Raw genomic sequence first — 21,554 nt, 5'->3', positions numbered from 1 at the left:
ATGCTTCAGCAGGGTAGCCAAGGTAGTCTGTAACTAGAAAAACTTAAACAACGAAGAGCCGAGCAGCACCTTAAAAACTAACAAGACGTGTAAATGGCATCATGAGCTTTTGTGGACACAACCCACTTCCTCAGATAACATATGGAGAGAAGTATCAGAGGGGTAGCCGTGTTAGTCTGAATTTTAGTACGCTAACCTTAACAAAATGTTGATTTGTTTATATAATGGACGTTTCTTCTCTCCATACGGAGAGAAGAAAACAAAGTGTAACTGCAGGAAAAATCATGGAAATACAAATATATAGTAAAAATACAACAGGGAAGATACCACAGAAAGAGGTGTTACCATCATAAGTACCACTTCTGTTTATCAGGAAAAACAAATTCATCAGAACAAGGTGTGAATCTCTGTGTACTTGCAATATATTTTTCATATACATGCAGTATTGTGTTCCATTAACTTGAGTTAGAACACACATCTCCCACTGTGCTTGGAGTGGTTGCACTTGCATCATCTTCAATTTTGTGACCATTAAATCAAAGCACATTTGCTAGAAGTCCATTCTGCTTATATCATATTATGTCTTAATTCTACTTTCTAGTACATAGTTACCAGTGGATTACTGCCTCATGTTCACACACACTTTCAGTACCATATTTTTCCAAATTATGCCTTGATGTATTCCCATATACCTAGTTGAGGAGTCAAACACTTTTATATTATATTGTATTTTAAGTAGTACATATTGAGCAAATTGAATTCAGGTAACAGGGTTAAAATAAAAAATAAATGTATTTACAACACTGCATAAATTGTACAACTCTCCATTCAGAAACCAAAATATAATCACATCAACATAAAAATTAAAAAAGTATTACAATTCACATTCCATACATTTTTAAAGAACTATAAAGTCTTAACTTCTAGCCAACATTTTCTTTAAAAAAGTCTTGTTTAAAATAGTAACTTTTGATCCTCTCTCTTTTAAACAGCATCTGAAATGCTCTGTTAAATTGTTATTGATCAGTTGGTCTTTGTCGTAAGTTTCTAGATTTTCCATTTTCAAATCTTCTCTTTTTGAAGATTGGCACCTCTTCCGTCAGGTCTCCAAGGGAAGTGACTGTTTTTTCTTTAAATATCATTTTTGCATCCTCTGGAGCCTGCAGCACTGGCAGAGGTATAAAGTCACTCTCTATATTGGGAAGCTCCAGGTCCACTTTTTCACTAGGAGAAGGGATTTAAAAAAAAAATAGAGTAGTGAAGTGACTTTCAACAAGATCACAGACCCAGACAATAGCATAGCTAATGTCTGAAACTATTACTTTAGTTCTTATGATTCCCAGTCATGAACCAGATCCCACTGTATTAGGTGTTGTGTAAACACCAAACAATAGGACAGTCCAATGATGGTGCAACTTTACATTTATTTAAAGATCCAACCATCCTGATTAATTTACCCTTAAAGTGCTAGGCCCATTTTGCAGAGAGGGAAACAAACCACAAAGCAGTTTAGAGACTTGCCATGGGTTAACCAGCGAGTAACTGGTAGAATCAGAAATGGAAGCCAAGAATCTTGACCCCCAATTGCCTTGTTTTAAGTGCGATTTTTTGAGGATGATACAAGCAATTTGTAGCAACTAGTAAATCTTTTTACTACTAACAACGAAAGATATATTTGTACTAATAAGTGACTATTTTTACTGTAGTAAAATGTATTATTGTAATTTCTAAAAGGAACATATGTGAAACTCATGAACAACAATAACAGCTATCTGAAAAGTGCTAGCTCCATTTCTAGTTGCCTGTAGAGAAGCAACATGGGAAGACTCTCTCTTGTCCCAACACAAGACCACATGGTCCTGTTTCAACTAATGAATGTGTAAGCAAGCTGAATAACTGATTTTACTAGATATACAGAAATACATGGGCAGGATTCAGACTACAATTTACATAGAGAAAGAGAATTAAAGGAGCATCATCTGCTTCTCTGATCAAATGCTATCAAATTTTTGGAGAAATATATATACAGCCCAATTTTTAAAGGTGAAAAAAATTGCATGCATTTCCATTTGCATTCACACCCAGAATGGAGCCTACAAAACTACACTTAAAAATCTGGCCCATGGCATATAAAGGCTATATCCATCAAAAACAAACCATCCATTAAGTCACCAGCAATTTTATGTTTACCTTGTGATTATTATGAACTTCAGCATTAAAAAAATGAAAACTACTTTTTAAATTCTCACCATGCATAAAATCCTGAAATCTTTACTCAGGTTAAACTCCCATGGACTTGAGTGTTAATACTGTCTAAGTGACGTACCCCAGAGGGCTAGTTTGCTTTTGTTATATTTCCTGCTACTCTGTTCCTGCTTCATTATATTCTGCTTTGGATTAGATTCAGCGGTAATGCAAGTAACCTACAGACTTGTCTCAAGTAAGACGTTAGCTTTGGCAAGTTAGTATAAGTCTTGAGGCCTATAATATCTAAACCAATAAACTTTATATAGACTAACAGCCCAATGGAAAACCCTGAGTTTTGAGGAGCTAAAAATAGAGGTTAAGTACATCTATAGGTGTAATGTGTTTGAGACAGACACTGTTCTTTGTGGACTACAGAGAGAGGAATAAGTTACAACTGTCATCATCATCATGCCTAGTGAGGCCGACTAAGTGGAAAACTCTGGTTATGTATGGTAACCTATGGCCTATTTTATATGCTAACCAATCAAAAGAAGTAAAAATATAGGTATCAATATTGGAATCTCATGTCACAAATCCAAATTTCTGTTTTACTCCAAAGTACCCTACTTGGATGTGGAACCAAGAAATCGCCCCCCACCCCCAGGATTATAGATAGACTCAATGCTAGCTCACAAAGAAATCTACTTCACAGAAATTACTAATGATATGGATAAAGCAAAACAAGCTATTCCCAAATTAATGAAGGAGGTAATGAGTCTTTTACAATCCTTGGTGTAGGTATTGGATTAAAAGGATGGGTTACAGATCAGGTATTATTGAGATTATTTTCATTTTTCTAGGATACAAATCTAATAGTTATAAGCAGAAGACCTACACAGGTACCAAACATTGATGGCAGCAAATATATATATGGTGCACATCCCAGAAATATATCAAAAGTATCATCTTTATGATACTACCTACTTTTCTCCCCCAAGTGGGGGAAAATAGACATTTACATTTGTGCCAATGTGATAGGGTTCATTCTACATTACATCCTGTCAAAGGGGGGGGAGGGGAAGGGCAGCATGTAGTAGGGATGTAAAGTCCCATTTAATTGGTTAACCAGCTAAATGTGATGTTTAACCAGTTAACCAATTAAATGGGGTAAGGTGGAGAGCCAGTCTGCAGTGAGCCCAGGTGTGTTGCAGGCATGGGAAGCCACTCCAGCCTGGCCCTGAAGAGCCTGATCCTAGGACAAAGGGCCTGTCAACCCTAAAGGATGTAACTGGAAATTCATAAGTAATCTTAGATCAGGCAACAATGAGGAATGCAAATTTTGGCCCAATAGACAGGACAATCTGATAGACATCTTATAAATACTTATAGTAAATGGCCACTTACTATGGGTCTTCCTTTTTTGTAACTGCCTCCCAGGTTCCATAGGGGTTTGTCTTTTTCGATACATTGTGGGAGGTAGCTTGTGGAACCGATGGGGCCTCCTCCTGAGCAACATCAGTTTCTTGTTTAACTTCCTGCCACTCTCCATACGGGCTTGTCTTTTTAACTTTGGGAGGCTTCTCTTCCTCTGTTTCTTCATCACTGTCTCTTTTCACCTGAGAAGGAAAAAACCTCATTGTCAACAAAATGCCTAAATGAAGCAACATAATTATTGCTCTATTTCACACCTATTTATATTTTTCAATCAAGGAAGACGAAAAGCAATTCATAAACAATATTTTAGTAGAATTTTTATATTTTTCTCCTCAAGCTTCTTACTCCATTCAGAAAAAGACAATCATTCCATATACATATAATTGAAGAACCATCAGTAAAACAAGCTAGTCAAAGAATCTATCTCACATAGTTGAAAATGTGTGGAATACCATATACACATTTACAAAGTAAACCGCTAGCATATGTATTTTTACTTTTAATTCATTTTTAATTAAATGTTCTTTGCCCACATTCTAATGGATAACTTTTGGTGGAACTTTGATTAGTTTTACACATAGTGGGGAAGAAAATTGGAATAATATCGCAAAGTATTTGTATCTAGGTATTTTCATATTTTAAATGGAAACAGTACCTTTAGACGTTCAAGTTCCTTGTTTCTGGACCTCAGAATGAAAGGCATTGGGAAAATTTTATCTACCCCGTATTTATTATGAACATTAATGTAAAGACATAATATTTCATTTTGACATTACTTTTATCAGACCATTGTTCTTCCCAGACAATTAATGAGAAAGTCTATACACATCAAATTTTCAGGCAATGGCCATCTTGGGGTGCCCCTTGAAGGCAGATACCTTTGAAGAATATGGGCCAAAAATTATAGCCACATACTGAAGTCCATATCAATCAAGGATCATCTAATGGGAACACCAATGCCTTTCCTTGAGAACCATGTACACCTCTAGCTACATCCAAGCCATCCACACTGAAAAATCTATCTTCCATGATGTAACAGTGCTGCTGATGTGCCAAAAGGTTAACAGTTATTTATTTTGCTATTCAAGTACTATAAAGTGGAAATTCTAATCAAGGTTTAACCATCAGTAAGGTTTAAACTAACAAAAATCAATATAACCACTCAGAAAGATGAAATCATGTTATTCCAGAACTTAATATTGTGCATAAAATAAATTTGATATAAAAACTTACCTTTAAGTTGGCTTTTGGCTTTTTTACTTCACTTTTATTACCACCTGCCTCAGTATCTGATTCAGATCCCTCTGAATCTGCTGTGGTGTGTTCTTCAGGATGATTGTCATCTTTATTGCTCTCATACGAAGGTGAAACAAAACCATCAGGCTTTTCCCATGTTGATACTGTTCAATGTATTTGGACAAGTCATATTATTCATGTTTTAATTCTGATCTTGCACCAACTCCCCTTTGACAACCATGTGCTCCATGTGAAAAATGTAATGGAGAATTTAGCATAAGCCCTTCCACTTCTCTTTTTCTCATGTTTTCTTTCTAGACTTCAAGATTACTTTTTCAATATTTTATTTTTAAACACAAGTGTCATGACAATTCCACTCTACTTATGAAAAGACTTGTATCATGTCCTATACTGTGCCGCATTTGATCTTTTCCTTAAAGTAAAAAATACTTCAATTAAAACCTGGTCAACCTATCATATTATTTGCTTTCCATAACATTAATTCTCTTTTCAGATTAGATCATTTAACTATAACAACTCTAATATTGGGTTATGATTCTTTGGTATTTCACTATGAACATAACAAACATAGCGATAACCCACACTGCTCCCAACTACAAAAATACCTTTGACCATGCATTTGCTATCTCTTGCCTTGATTACTGTAAAATACTCAGATATGGTGCCCCAGTCCTCCCCACTGATTTAAAAATCGGAATCCTATTTATAAACTGAAAGTCTGTCAGTTTCCTCAGTGCTAGCTGATTCAGTAGACTATAGTAGAACTAAGGCTCTTTAATTCAAAAGCAGTTTTTACATACCCAAACCTGATTTATCACCCAAACCTGATTTATCAGAACTGCCTCATAAAACTGAGGGACATGACCTTATTTTGAATTAAACAATGATGTTCCAATAAACTTGTTGAGTGAAATGGTGCGATGTATGGATCCACATATTGAAAAGACGCAGTGTCATCTCTTAATTGCCTTAAATGCACTTCTTTTAATAAAATGCTCTACTGCTACATTAAAAACCAAGACATTTCTAGCATTCATTTAAATTTGCATAGACAGATTCTATTTGACCAGCCAAATCAGTTTTGTAACACTAGAAAATAAACTGACTCTCAATTATTTTAAAGGAATACTCAAATTAATAAAAATATGTTGATATTATTTTACATAGACATTCTTATTGAAGACATTTAACAAATGCACTTCTAAGATTTATCATCTTCAAAGAGCAAAAGCTTTCTTATAGGTGTGTTGTACTGACATCTGGTGGCCTTCAAAACTCTTAATAGAGTTAACTAAAAGGGCATGAACTCCAACAGAGTTAAACTGCACTGCAATTTAAAACCACAAATATTCTTATGGTGATCACAATAAATAACAACTCAAAATACAAAATGTATAAAATAATACTAAGAAAAACAGTTACAAAGAAGTTGTTATTCCAGGTTACTTATTCATGTAGAACTGTCAAAAGCAACAAAACATGGATGGTAAAATACACACTGGAATGAAGAGAAAGCACTAAAAAGTGACCTGCAAACAAATCTACGCAAGTCCCAAACCAAAATCCACCTTTCTGCATACTTTTGATATATAAAGGCCTCAGAAGAATTATTTTTCTGATTTAGTAGAAATATCAAGAATGTCAAGTCTGACTTTCCCTTGTTTTTCTGGAGAACATGTCAATAGCTTCAGATGTTGTCTATTCTATGCTCTGAAGACGTAAGTGAAGGGCAGGTTCTTTAAGAAATAATTTATTTTTTAAAAATATTAATTATCACAGTTATATAGGTGTTAAACAAAAAGCAAAGAGTTTTTACAAGAAAGTGAATAAAATCACTTTCCTTCTCAATTTAACTTTTATTCTTATGGATTTGTAGCATTATTTCATTAGTTCTACATACTAAAATCTTTTCAAATCTAGGCAAATGCTGAATTTCAAAGATGGTGGGGAAAAAACAAATAAAATAAAATAATCCTTTCAAGTCTTTCTCATACATCACAATGAATCAAAACAAGGGTGCAGATCCATTTTTTTTGTAGGTGAAGAAGGGTTTTTAAGTTAGATTGCTTAAACTTCTTTGTTTCTACATATTTAACTCAAAACTCTGATAAACAAGGAAAAAAGTTCTCTGTTAAAGATTCAAATTAGGACTGTCAATTAATCGTAGTTAATGGCTGTTGCTAACTGAAACCAAAATTCACACTTTTTTAAATGGATTAATCACATGCCTATGGACAAGGTGGGAAGCACTGGGGTCGGGGGAGGAGGTGCTGAAGCAGGCGACACTGTGGAGCCAGTGCTGGGAGACAGCGGTGGATATAGGGCAGGGCGAGTGGGGCGGCTGCCCCAGACCCCGCGCTTCAATAGGCCCCGCGCCAGCCCCGCTCGCCCTGCCGTATATCTGCCGCTGCTGCCCTTACCTGCTGGAGCCGCTTCCGCCGCTGCCCTTTGCTGCGAGTCCATGAGCGGCTCCGTTAGCCAGTGGCATGCACATGGCAGCGGCTCGTTACCATGGAGGCGAAGGGCGATGCCTGGCCATGGCGCCCAGGTATCCCGCTGCTCCACCCTCCTGCCCCACCCAGAGAGAGGCTGGGGATGGTGCGGTTTCTCCCCCAGGGAGAGCCCAGACCCCTTTCCCGCCGCGCCTGAGGGCAGAGCGAGCTGCCCGCCAGGGAGACCCCGTCTCCTCTCGCCAGTCCCCACCTCTCCCCACTCGTGGATGCAGTGCGATCCAGCTCCACAGACAGCACCCCCCCCACACACACGTCCCTCGGAGCAGGGGGAGTTGCCCAGCCAGGAGTTGTTCGAGAGGCTGAAATGGTCATTTTGGCCTATCTGATGAGTCAGACACCCCTGCCCGCTGGTCCTCCTTATGGCCCATCTGTGCGCCATCCTCCACGTAGCCACACCCTGCCTGCCCCCCAACCTGACTACCCACACGCTGCCTGCCCCCCCAAATCCCAGCACCCACACACTGCCTGTCCCCCCCCAAATCCCAACACCTAATGCTGCCTAGCCCCCCAAGTCCCAACAGCCACATGCTGCCTCCCCCCAACACCCACACGCCGCCTGTCCCCCCCTCAAGTCTCAACACCCACACTCCACCTGGCCCCCGCAAGTCCCAATGCTGCCTGGCTGAAGAACACCCAACGCTGCCTGGCAAATACCAGCCATGGGCAGCCAAAGAGAATCTACTGTGAGCCAGGAGTGTTTTGCAGGTCTTTCGATTATATCGATTGAAAACGACCTGTGTAAAGAAATGGACTTTACTGACATAATTGAAGAATGTGCTGCCAAAAGAGCTAGACAGCTATAGTAGACAAATACAAATTAAAATGTTTAATTCTTAATGCAGAATTGTGTTTAAGAATGAATTACAATATAATTAAAATAAAAAATATCTAAATTAAGTTTCTATCAATTTTACTCAATTCACATTCAATATGAAAAATAGCCTTCAATTTGCGCATTTGACGCCTTTTTCTATTTTGTCTCCAAAGGGGGGCCCCGCAAAATTGTGCTGCCCTGAGTCCCGCAAAACTCTCATCCGCCCCTGCTGGGAGAAACCAGCTTTTAAAGCTGGCTCCCCCCACCACCAGCTCCTGCTCCCTCCCCTTGTTGCCTCTGACACAGAGGTAGCAAGGCAGGGGGAGAAATGCAAGTAGTTGGCCTGATTAACCAATAAACCTAGGCTTATCGGTTAATCATCTAGTCGACTACTTGTTGACATCCCTATTTAACAGGGCAATTAAAATTGTAAACAATCATAAATAATTTTTTAATTGCCTGGCAGTCCTAATTTAAATGCCTCTGTCCCTTTGACTGTGGTCTAAGAAAGCTCTCATTTTAGGGGTTTAACTACACTAGCATTTTGCTTCAGATTTCCCAGGGAAGTCCAACCTGTGCTAAAAGCAAAGTAACCAGATCCTGTCCCTCTTTGGTTTCCAAAAAAAAAAAAAAAAAAAAAAGTTTTTAAATAAAATTACATATATGAACTGCTGTCCCACTTCACAGTTACAAACTGAATATGCAGACATATACGACATTATTATGTTTGCATGCCATCGAGGATGGTGATGGAACCATTCATCTGTGTGCAACAGTTTGCCAGAGGGCAACAAAACAAGGAGTGGTTTAACAAGCATACAGCATCAGCTGATTCTCAGCTGAGGGACACACTGAGTTAAGTAACACACATTAGCCCTTACTAGAGTTTCAAAACTTGAAATTGTTTAAAAAAAGTTTTACTAAAAACGAAAAAAGCCCCAAACCAAACCATCTCTTTCAAAAGCTTCAGAGGGGTAGCCGAGTTAGTCTGTAACAGGAAAAACTTAAAAAACAATAAATAGTCTAGTAGCACCTTAAAGGCTATCAAAACATGTAGAGGGTATCATGAGCTTTCCTGGTCACAATCCACTTCTTCAGATGGTTGTGCCCATGAAAGCTCAGGATACCATCTACATGTTTTGTTAGTCTTGAAGGTGCTACTAGACTATTGTTTTTCATCTCTTTCAAGACAGAGCTTAATTGTGAAAACAATGTTGCTTACCTCCTGTTTCTGTATTGTAATAGTAAATCTGACCATCTTCACTGACTCCTTCCACCCATGCTCCCATCTAATGAAAACACATACAAAGTGAACCAGTGGAATGAATATTAATGACTATCCAAATAATTGCTCACAAACTATAAAAAATATTAACCTCTCCAGTACTTTCCATCATGGCAATTATGAAGTTTTTAAAAGTTGTTGGAAAAAATTCCCCATTAAGTCCACTGAGAGTTAGATACAAACTCTGTAACTTAAATTAATACATGTGCATGCATGCACACAGACATTCTACAGGTATTTTACACATAGATACAAATAGCTTTTAAAAAATGAATGCTGAGTAGCAATCACTGTAGTTAATGTTGCCAAAGAGTTGAAAATACAACTTAACACATTATTATTTTCACATGCTTGTGGCTTTCCAAAACATTTACTACTTGAGTTGACATTTTCTATTGTTGGCTTTTGACCTAAAGTTAACAGAAAAGTTCTCAGAAAATATCAGAAAAATCCATCTAGCAGATTTAGAGTTTTGTGAGGGTCAGAGAAAAACAACTTGAACAAACCCTATTCTGAACAGAAAACAAAACTAAGCCAACACAGGAGTTAGCAGTAATGGCTAAAGGCTGAAATTTGACATGACATAGTCCTCATTGAGGACTAAGCCATTTGCTTATGCATAAAATATAATAATTTTCACACTACATTAATAACAAAGTCATGACTGTTTAAGAAGTGCATACGGGATGTGAGTCTTAGAAATTTCCTTTAAGCTGCACACTGAGCAGGGCTTTGGTGCAGCAGAGAATTTAGCCCATAATGTTAATTTTACATTAATGTGGGATTATAATTAATCACAAACCAGTCTTGACTTCATGCATTGCAATGTTAAACTGCACTTTTTAAAAAAAGTCAAGAAAATAAAAAATTACGATAACTTCGGCAATATTTTTCACACACTATATAGAAATCTTTGTGTATTTATGCTGGTGAAATGAAATCAGTTAATTAAGAGAAGAAAAATAGCCCCCCGGTGAGCACATTTCCTCAAGGTTTTATTCTTGTGGTTTTACAGTTCATTAGTGTAAATAAGAGGAAACAAAAGAAAACTGCTTTGCATAACTAGAAAGAAGAAAACAAAAAACAGCCTGTGGCATAACTTGGCCTTTCTATTAGAGCACAGATTTATTAAAACTGTGCAGAGCATTCTGGGCCTGATCCAATAGGTCACTTAGAAAGATGCTTAACTTGAAGCATGTTGAGACTCAATAACCCCTTAATGCCAACTGTCAAGGGAGTTACAAGAATATCTTGATTCCAGTATGTATATTCTGGTTCACCAAAGACTATCATGTGATGGCGTGAATGAAAGCCAGAGTCATACTGGTCCCTAATATCATTGTGAAATGTATGGACGGATACTATGTAAGGAAGTTTCAGAGGGATGGTCATGTTAGTCTGTAACCGGAAAAACATAAAAAACAACGAATAGTCTTGAAGCATCTTAGAGACTAACAAAAATGTAGACAGTATCATGATGAGCTTTCGTGGCCACAACCCACTTCTCTTCTGCTGCCCGCCATTATCCCCTCCTCCTCCCGGAAGTCATGAAGATGCTCACAGACCACCTGGCCTCTGTGGAGCAGCACGTGATTCTCCATGTATGTATGGAGCTCTATGTAAGGGGGTATACATACAGATCTCACACAAACAAAATACTTCTGTAATATACATGCAGAGTAAATGTTTTTGAAAACTGTAGCAAGGCATTTTTCATCAGCAAGAGGTGACACACAGGTTTTTCTCCAGCTCCGAGGTAAGATCTCTCTGTTGGGATGTAAATTAAATATTGCAAACTAACACAGTGGTGCCCACTTACATACAAAATCAAATGGTATCAAAGAGAAATGAAGGTAATAGGGAAGCAGCACAGAGGAAAACCAAGCCACATGTGGTTATCTGAGTACAGGCAATGAACTTTGGAGGTATATGTAGAAAGCAAAGATGACACCCTTTCATCCTGCTCATCGGACCTTAACGGCAGCATGTTTGCATTCAAGAAAACAGGATCATAACCAGCCTTGGTGGAAAACATTGCAGTCTGGACGAGACAAAACTTCTCTAGACAGGAGGTTAACCTGAAGAAGGAAGCAGGAAGAAGAACTCTGTGTAATTCAGAGATGGGGACTCTCCAGCACATGGACTGCACGTGGTTTGTCAGTGTCAGTTGCCTAATCCCAGCTGATCCTAGTGCAGGAGGGGCTGGCAGTGGCCCCACTCCTGCCACGGCGGGAGGTGGAATTTGCGAACCTGACCTGGTCCCCAACTGGCCACAGCAGCCAGGCCCTGGCCCCATCTGCAGTGAGAGGGGCTAGCAGCAGCCCCAATCCTGCAGGAGGCCCCTATGGCCCAGTGCTATCTGTCTGTAGCAGTGCCACCACACTGGTCATGGCAGAGGCAGCAAACAGGAGCATCAGGGCATGTACACCAGCCATCTAAGGTAATCCAGCCCCCTGCTCCTCAACCCTCTGCCCTGAGCCCTTCATACACCCAACTCTGACTCCTACACCCTCTCACACACCCCAACCCTCTGCTCTTAGCCCCTCCTCACCCCAGCCCTGACTCTTGCATTCCCTCATATCCCCAGCCCATGTCCTGACTCCTGCATCTCCCCCCCACACTATAACCCTCTGCTCTGAGCCCCCCCCTACTTTAATTTCTGACAGGTATCCCTCCCGCACCGCCCAGCCCCTGCTCTGAGCCCTCCTCCAATGGGGGGGCAGGTTGTGATAGGACAGCGCCTGTAAGTAATTTAAGTATCAGAAGGGTAGCCATGTTAGTCTGAATCTGCAAAAGCGGCGAGGAGTCCTGTGGCACCTTACAGACTAACTGAAGTGTTGGAGCATAAGCTTTCGTGGGCAAAGACCCACTTTTTCAGATGCATGCATGCATCTGACGAAGTGGGTCTTTGCCCACGAAAGCTTATGCTCCAACATTTCAGTTAGTCTATAAGAAATTTAAGTTACTTTCATCACTGCGTGTCTGTGGGCACGGCTGCTTGCAGCTCCCAGTTTGCCATTCCCGGACAGTGGAAGCAGCACAGTCCAGGCCACTGCTTCCCACAGCTCCCATTGGCCAGAAACAGGAAACCATGGCCACTGAGAGCTGCGAGTGTCCATGCCTGTGGATGCTGAGGTCAACAAAACGTCTGGCAGCCTGCTAGTGGCTAACCCTGATGAACCACATGTGGCCCCTGGGACTGGAGATTCCCCACACCTGGTGTAGCTCGAAAGCTTACCTCTCTCTCATCAACAGAAGTTGATCCAATAAAAGATTTTACCTCATCCACCAACAGCATTCATATAGCTCTCAACACTGTGGTAGCTAATCTTCAGTATGCAGCACAGGTTTATTAGTCCACCCTATAAGTTTGTGTGAAGTCTAAGCAGAAAGTTAACTTTCTCAAGTTTAGCAGTTACAGTGGAAAGACTATGTAAATGCTGATGGAAAGAGAGACCAAGCAGGTGAGGCAATATCTTTTATTGAACTAACTTCTGTTGGTGAAAGAGACAAGCTTCTGAGCTATATAGAGCTCTTTTTTCTCCTTCTTCAGGAAGTTAACTTTCTGTTGGTCTTAAAGCAAGGAGATTCTCTTAACCTACCTACTAATCGGAAATATATACACGGGGAAGACATCGCTGCTTTTAATATTTCTTATTTCTTTCGCTTATGTTTGCAATCTTAATACACATTATATATCACTAGTTTATGTCCTCATTATAGTTTAAACAAGAAAATCACAACACAGCAGCACTTTGCACAATTCCACATACTGGAACACTACATTAGCTATGCTGTAACCTTAACTCTGAAAGCAGTGAGTTGAATTAAAAACACAACTGTGCAATTATATTGTTGCATTAAACACATATATTTAGCACTATGGAGTTCCACGAAAACAGCACAAGTAGTTTTTCCTACAGGTTGAACCTCCCAAATCTGGGACTCTCTGGTCTGACAACATCCGTGGTCCTGCAGGGCCAGGGATGTTGGTGGAACAAAGAGCCCCTGAGCAACACGGGCTGGGGAGCCCTGGCTGGGCCAGGCAGCATCTAGGGAGCCCCAGCTTTGTCCAGAACACCCAGCATTAACAGGGCTAGGTGGTGGCTGGGAAGCTCCAGCCCAGAACCCCCTGGTGTGAACAGGGCCAAGTGACTGGGGAGTCCTGGCACCAGCTGGGGAACTGCCGGCTGCAGCAGGGCTGCCTGCAGCTAGATGGCCCTGGCCAAGAACCCTGAGAAACCCCGTGGCAGCAGGACTGGGATGATCAGGCAGCCTCCACCAGGGAACCCCCAGTGTGGGGCTGGTGGAGACAGGTGGTCCTAGCAGTGAGGCGGGGTGGCTGGGCAGCCTTGGCTGTGGAACCCATGGTGGCAGCAGGGCTGGTGGCGACTGGCTGGCCCCAGCTGGGAACCCTGGGTAATACTCTGCGGCAGAGGGCTAGCAGCGACCAAGCGGTCCTTGCTGGGAACTCCGGGAGACCCTGGGGCAGTGGGTGCGCAGCAGGGTGGGGAGCCTGCTGGTCTAGCTTTAGTGGGGCCAGTGGCCAGGCAGGGAGCCCCAGGAGAGGAGCCCGGGAGCAGGGCAGCCAGCAGGGGATCACTGATCTCCCCTGGTCCAGGAAAACTCCGGTCCTGAGGGTGCCAGACCAGGGAGGTCCAACCTGTACTAGCCACGTGTAAAATGTTTCAAACATTAGCCATTTACAAGCAAAAGAATCTTATGAATTATTTTAATATATGAACATTTTTTCCTGTGTTGACTAATTTGCAAAAAACAGAACAGTATTTGTCTGATTTTTTCCAAAAACGTTCAGCTTTTTTTTGCTGAAACCAAGCATCCAAAGTTTGACCCCAAAGAATAATTTTTAAACAAGTTATCTGTAACTGAAAATGGGAGTTTATAGTGAAAGTTGAATTTTAACCTTATCTGTAGAGGTTTCACAGATAAATCTAGTCATGCTACCATATATTTTGCTAAGTTCCACAAAATGCAGGTTGTATGAATTCAATATTGTAAAGAATATATGCATGAGAGATAAGTCAGTTAGGCAGCAAAAATTTTTGTGAAGAAAGCCATAAGAACAAAGTAGTAGTACTAGTAAACATTTGATTACCATTTGTGAGTTTCGAAAGTTGCCTTGAAATCCTTCGGGCTTCTCCCACTGAGATTCTTAAAACAAAAACATATTTTATTTATTGTTTATAAAACCATTTCAATATTTCCTATCAACCTTTATCACAAAACAGTTGATTAGAACATCTTGCAGATATGTACACACACTATGCATGAGGAATATATGTATTACTCTTCTAAAAAGAAATCATACTGGGTCAGATTGTGATCCCCTTACTCCACTCAGCAGTAATCCAAGAATAGTCCCACTGAAGTAACTGAGACTAAATGTGGACTTAAGGGCAAGACAATATGGCCTGCTATCATGTGCAAATTTCTACTGCATTATGGCTGATATATAATTATTCATTTAGAATATTTTCTTATGGGACAATCAGTCAGGACAGACTGAGAAGCACACCATTTGTATGGTTTGGTAGTTAGGAAGGACTGAGAATTAAACAAATGTCAGTGCCCACAAGAAACTGTATGTAACATACTCATCTAATCATAATATAGGACCCCCTTCAGTGCTTCACAGCAAACACATAATTAAGGTGCTATCAACGCACTATGTTCCTGACCCCAAATAAGGTGATTGGTTTAATCCTGTACATGTAAACAAGAAACTCTGTAATCACAGTCTAATCTCATGATTTCATTTATCTTGAGATACTATTGGTGCTCAAATAAATAGCCATTTTATACCTGAGTCCTGATAAAGTGGACTCTTACTCCTCTTTTTTGGGTGGGGGAGGAGAAGATATTACCCTTCTGTGCATTTAAATATAATCTTTGTAAGATGTCAAGAAATTCTAGGAATGTCCACAATATTTTATTAATAAATAACAGGACAACTCAACAGGATCCATGTGGGTACTCTCACATAATTAGAAAAGCCATGAATTTATAGTTCCGTAATTTAGCGAATATAACCCACGGGTTATATTCGTTTTTACAAACCTCGCAAACCGCCCCCCCTCACCCCTCCCCCCCCGCAGGGTATACTCAGGTGCGGGGTATACAGAATTTTTTTTACTCACCAGGTGGTGAGCTCTCCGTCGCCTCTTCCTGTGGCTGCGCAGCTGCCAGCCTCCAGGAGGGGGAGTGCTCACTCCCCGGTTCCTGCGCACCCCCAGCAAATAATACCCCCGGCACAGAAAAGTCTTGTATACCCCGTGGGTTATATTTGTGCGCAGGGTATACAAGATTTTTTTTACTCAAATAGAAAAATCCACGGGGTATAATCAGGTCCGGGGTATATTTGGGTGCGGGGTATATTTGCTAAATTACGGTAATACCTGTGTAGGATTGTAAGCGACTAGTTGACTACCCGATAAGTCTCTATCAGAGGCAGCAAGGGAGGGAAGCAGGAGCAGGTTTCAATCCTTAAAAACTGGTTCCCCCCAGCACTATCTCTGAGCGGGAAGGTTGGGGAGGCAGGGAGAGAGCAGGTGCAGGGGAAGCACAGGTGCAGTGGGGAACCCGAGGCGAGTGGGGACTCAAGTAATACCTGTTTATGCCAGGTCCTGACTGCTGTACCTCTGCCTCGAGGTGCAGCAGTCAGGACTCAGGGTGAGTGGGGACTGCTTGAGTCCCCACTTGCCCCAGGTTCCCCACTGCACCTCTACCTTTTAAACGTAGTAAGAGCCCTGTGGAGCTCTTGCTAAATTTCAAATGCAGAGGAGCAGCAGATGGGACCTGACATGAGCAGGGACTGCTTGGGTCCCAGCTCACTCCGGGTTCCCTGCTGCACCTCTGCCTTTTAAATACAGGCAGTCCCCGAGTTACGTCGGATCCGCAGTTACAAACGGGGATTTTCTCGCCCCGGAGGACGGGAGCGGCAGGACGCCCAGATGCGCCGTGGTCCTGCCGCCCGCGTCCTCCGGGGCGAGAAAAGTTGCTCCACGTCTCCCTGGTCTGCTGGGGGGGGGGGAGCTGTCCGCGTGCTCTGCGGCTTTGCTCCGCGTCTTGCTGGTCTGCTGGAGACCAGCAGACCAGGGAGATGGGGAGCAAAGCCGCGGAGGACCCGGGCGGCAGGACTGCAGTGCATCTCGGTCCGCCGCCCGCGTCTCCCTGGTCTGCTGGGGGGGGGGGGGCGCGCAGCTAGTGCGCCCCCCCCCCGAGCAGACCAGGCTTTTCTCTGGACGCCTGTGGTAGAGCAGCTGGGGCGCTGCTGGCTGGTCCCGCAGCGCCGCTCTGGGCGCTACTGGACCAACCCGGCAGCACCCCAGCTGCTCTGACCCAGGCGTCCTGATTCAGATGCTGCTGAAACTGACCAGCGCTGACTACAGGAAGCCCGAGGCAGAATTGCTCTGCCCCGGGCTTCCTGGAATCAGCCACTGATCAGTTTCAGCAGCAGCTGACTTGGGGATGCCTGGGGTTCTTAAGTTGAATCTGTATGTAAGTCGGAACTGGCGTCCAGATTCAGCCTGTTGAAACTGATCAGTGGCTGATTCCAGGAAGCCCGGGGCAGAGCAACTCTGCCTTGGGCTTCCTGTAGTCAGCCGCTGGTCAGTTTCAGCAGCGGCTGAATCTGGACGCCAGTTCCGACTTACATACAGATTCAACTTAAGAACAAACCTACAGTCCCTATCTTGTACGTAACCCGGGGACTGCCTGTATAGTACGAGCTGCGGGCTTATCAACTAATCGAGTAGTCAATGGAAATTGCATTAACTGCTCAATTAGCTGATTAATTGAAATTTAGCATTCCTAATCTGGGGTCTATAGAATTGTCCACATGCTAATAACCAACCTATCAACATAGATAGGGGAAGGCTAGCAAAGTGTATGACACCCTGTTTTGTTTACAGAGAATAATTAGATCAATGTTTGTTCCTTGCCATTACTTACCTCCTGTTACATTATTGTAGTAATATGTGTAACCCTCAGGGGAAAGTCCTTGCACCCATTTCTTTACTTTGTATGATGGTGCTTCTAAGGTATCTTTTCGCTTTTTTTTCTTTTCCTTTTTTTCTTTCTTTTCTTCCTTTTCCTCCTGTTTACTAAGCGTTGAACTGGGACCTGTAGAATCTTAAAGGAAATAGAGTTATAATCACAATTTACTAATTGGGCATTTCTCAAATAGGCAACAGGAAATATCAACTTAGTCCAAAGTAGTATGTATGTACTAAATATTAAAAGCTTTTCTAGTGTAAGATCACACTATTAAAAATCAGACGGAGGATCACTGGGAAAAACAACAAATCTGAATAATCTAAATTTAATGATTACCCCAAACTATTGAGCATTGAGTCAACAGAAGCTAGAAACCAGAAGTGTTAAGAAGGAGACACTCTTCGCAGAGGGTTCAAACTAACAGGACTATTTAAAAAAAATGATATTTTACTGTCATGGTAACAGAACAAAAGCACCTCCCATTTTACAGCTGAACAGAAGATTCAAAGAAAAAGGGACTTAGTTATGTGATGGGTGAAAGCTCAACTAATAGCTATGCACTTACTTCCATTGGGAAAATTGGGACCCGTAGTTAATGACTGGTGGAGCTCCACCAGTTACTGTAGTAATAGAAACTGTACTGCAGATAGTGCTTAGATACTTTTTCGACTATGATATTTAACCTTAACACCCACGTGCGTTGTTTTAAGGATTATTAAACATAACCGTAAAAATATCTGCTTGCACAACTTAACAGCTTCCACTACTGCTAACACTGTGGCAAACTATACAGCAGACCCTTACTATACGCAGAATTGCTATTTGTGGTTTGATGTATTCACGGGTCTCCTGACCCTGCCTGGAAGGGCAAGCTATGGGGGCCAGGAACCGCGGGGAACTCTCAACATCTTCCAGCCCTTGCAGTGAGTTCCCTGTGGCTGCCCAGAACCACAGTGAGTTCTGGAGTCACGGTGAGTTCCCTCATGAATGGTAAGGATTTCTAATGTGTCCCATTTTTGCCAAGGTAAAAACAATCCCAGAGTTTCTGTAAAAATAATACAAAAAGAAAGTCCTGTCCCTATTTTCTCCATTGCTATCTTTAAGCCTTTTCTGGCAGCAACAAGAACTACCTGAATTAAGTCCAAGCCTTTTCAGATCCTCTTGATATGCTTTCAGTGCAGCCTCCTCCATTGCTGCAAATTCCTTTGACATTTTTTCTTCTTCCTTTGCCTTTTCCATACTTTTCTTTTTAATCTACAATTTAAAAAGGGGGAGAAATAGCCAAGCCCATAAACAAAAGAGATAAAAAGATAAATGTTTAGAAGAAAAAGGAAAAAGTTTGTTTACCTCGCTAATTTTCTTGGACACATTTTCCTTATGGTTCTTTCCCCTTTCATGAAATTCAATGCTCTTAAAAGAGGACAAATGTAAATTAAAATACAATAAAAAACAATATGCATGGAAGTAATTTTCTTTGATAAACTACAAATATATACATAGACATAAAACCTTACTTAAACTGGAGTTAAGAATAAGTGAAGCTAACAAGAACATAGGTAAAAATTGTTATGGAAAAATCCAATCATTATAAATTTAGCTAATAGAAATTAACTTTTAATCTTAAAACTTTTAATCATAGCAGTAGAACGCACGGAAATGCAATTATATTCTGAAAAATGTCATTATGAAATTTTATACTGATTGGGTCTCGATGACATCAGGTGGTTTGTATGAGATTTTAATTTAAAATATTATTAAATTAAAGAGCAGGGGCCTCTCTGTAATTTGAGAATTTTGCATGGTCCATGGTGTTACAATCTAAGAATTCATGTTTCAATTTCTGCTCCCCTTTACCTTCCAATTCTATAGGACTTACCATAGACATTGAGTAAAACAGTAGGAACTTGTGGGCTTTATGAAGATCATATTAAGATCTGCTGAGCTCCTGAGGACTGTAAGAACTCTGCAGCTAAGCAAATCTCAGAGTAGGAGCAAAAACCAAGGTATGTAAAGTAGGAGATCAGGCAGATTAGGAGTAGGCTGTGGATAATTTAGGAAGACAATTGGAGAGCCTCTAAATCAAAAAGGCTATCAAATATAGAGTAGGGGCAACAGAAACCTGAAGATCTTAGGAGCCCTGCATGTGCACTGGGATATATGTGATGGAAAAGCCATGGAGCGTTTAGGTACTCTTGGGGTTGTGAGAATCCCTTCTGAATCCAGGTATCAGTGCACTTGTCATCAAAGTTCAAAAGTACTCGGGCTTCTTGGCATACCAACTTGGCAAATATATGCTCAAAGTGATAGTTTGGTTTTAAGTGCTTAGACCAGCAATGGGCACTCTAAACTAGTGAGTGGGCCGCATGAGAGGCCCTCTTTTGTCTCAATGGGCTGCAGGATTGTTGTAACCAAGATGGTGTCCCAGGGTAGTGTAGTTTTGCTAACTGCACTTGTGAACCTAGAATTTGTGGGGTGTGCTGACTGAACCAAAGCAGCACTTTGATTGGATGCCGAAGGAGCACGTGGCTGTCTCAGTCAATGTTGTGTGCAATCAGCATGCATCTTATTTCATGGATCTTTGGTTTACATGTGTGTCACTTTAGTAATACTAGCAAGAAAATAAACTATGCAGATGAAAACCAACAGAGTCTGGTAAACCAAATGTCTCTTAGGCCACACATAGAACCCTGATGGGCTGCTTGTGGCCTTCGGGCTGTAGGTTGCTCACTGCTGGATTAGGGCACCAACTGTAGAAGGCCAGCAAGAAGGAAGCTAAATAACTATAGACCTGCGCAGTATGGTGACATTCTAAGGTCCACAGCTGATCCTGTAGACTTTAGAAGATCTGCACAAAGGCAAAGCATCAAGGTAAAGATGGGCATAGTATTTACCCGGGATTTTACTTTTTAAATAGGTGACTGGGGGCGGTGACCCCTGCTTGCTACATTTGCCAACCTCTGTCTCTGGGGACAGGCAAGCCCAGCTCTCCCCCCGGCTGCCAAGGAGGGCCGGGGCTGCACCAGCCCCAGCTTCTCACCCCTGGGTCTCCTACCCTTCTCCTCGATCACAGCCCTGGTCTTTCAGCCCACCTCCAACCACCAGAGGAGGGATGGGGCTGAGCCAGAGGGCAGTGGGGCTGGCGGCAGCAGTTCCTCGCTGCGCTCCAGGGCGCCAACGCTCAGGGACCCAGCAGGGAACTGCTGCCTCCACCTGACCCGCACTCAGGCCACCACCTTCCTGGAGCCCCAGCTTCGACAGCCTCTCTCAAGATCATAGTGCCAGCACCGGCTTCCTGCAGGAGACTGAAGAGAGGAAGAAACCCCCAGGCTCTGCACTGCTGCCTCTGTATCGGGGCAGCAGCATGGGGTGCCAGGTGGAAGCTGGTCAGTGAGGAGAGCCAGTTGAAAAACCAGCTCCCCTTGCGGACTGACTCCCTGTTGCCCTGTGGTTGCCTCTGTATCAGAGGCAGCAGCGTGGGGGGCAGCAGTCTGTCCAGGTTGTATGCGCACTAAGCTCCCCAATCCGGCACAAGCCCAAACTGAGCCGGGCTGCCTCCCTGCTTGGCTCCTAATACACTTTAAATACAGAGTTGCAGCAGGGGTAGGTCCCTGACCTGGCCTGCTGGCCAGCCTGCTAAAAAATTTACTGGCAAGGAGGTAGGGGGAAGAATGTGTGTAGTCTATAGCATTAAACTAGAAGCTTTTGCTTATTGGTTATTCTGTTAATTGACTACACTATTAAATCCCTACCATCCTCCTTAACCCCTCCCCCTCCTCACACTGCCTATCCCTATCCTCACCTCCTTCCTCCAATCCTACACCCCCATCCTTCCCTAACCCCTCCCCCTCTACATCTCCACATCTCCATTCTTACTCTCCTGCCTCTATTCCTATATCCTCCTTATCCCCATCCTCCTTTACCACACCAGCCATCCCGCATACACCCTATCCCTCTTCCTCCCTCTTACGCACACCCTGCCCTCATCCATGAACGGGCTACCTAACCAACAAGGAAATAGCACTGGTGGGTTGGCAGCTGCTCCAAACAC

The 21,554-nt window shown here is 42.2% G+C and overlaps 1 protein-coding gene across 1 annotated transcript in view; it reads right to left on the bottom strand.

The window, feature by feature from the left end:
* Positions 1–350: 350 nt before the first annotated feature.
* WBP4 (WW domain binding protein 4) overlaps positions 351–21,554 on the bottom strand; it is a 29,147-nt gene continuing 7,943 nt past the window's right edge. The window contains exons 3-10 of the mRNA XM_075918949.2: positions 18,854–18,916; positions 18,637–18,760; positions 17,462–17,641; positions 14,607–14,662; positions 9,428–9,494; positions 4,855–5,021; positions 3,592–3,803; positions 351–1,224 (exon numbers count right to left, since the gene is read on the bottom strand). Of these exons, the coding sequence (XP_075775064.1) occupies positions 1,017–1,224; positions 3,592–3,803; positions 4,855–5,021; positions 9,428–9,494; positions 14,607–14,662; positions 17,462–17,641; positions 18,637–18,760; positions 18,854–18,916 (1,077 nt within the window). The 3' untranslated portion in view covers positions 351–1,016. The remainder of the gene's footprint in view (positions 1,225–3,591; positions 3,804–4,854; positions 5,022–9,427; positions 9,495–14,606; positions 14,663–17,461; positions 17,642–18,636; positions 18,761–18,853; positions 18,917–21,554) is intronic.

This window comes from Pelodiscus sinensis, chromosome 1 (assembly GCF_052426305.1).
Source record: "Pelodiscus sinensis isolate ZL-2025 chromosome 1, ASM5242630v1, whole genome shotgun sequence".
Lineage (NCBI taxonomy): Eukaryota > Metazoa > Chordata > Testudines > Trionychidae > Pelodiscus > Pelodiscus sinensis.
The sequence above is the reverse complement of the archived record's forward strand: the minus strand, read 5'-3'. Positions and strand labels throughout refer to the sequence as shown.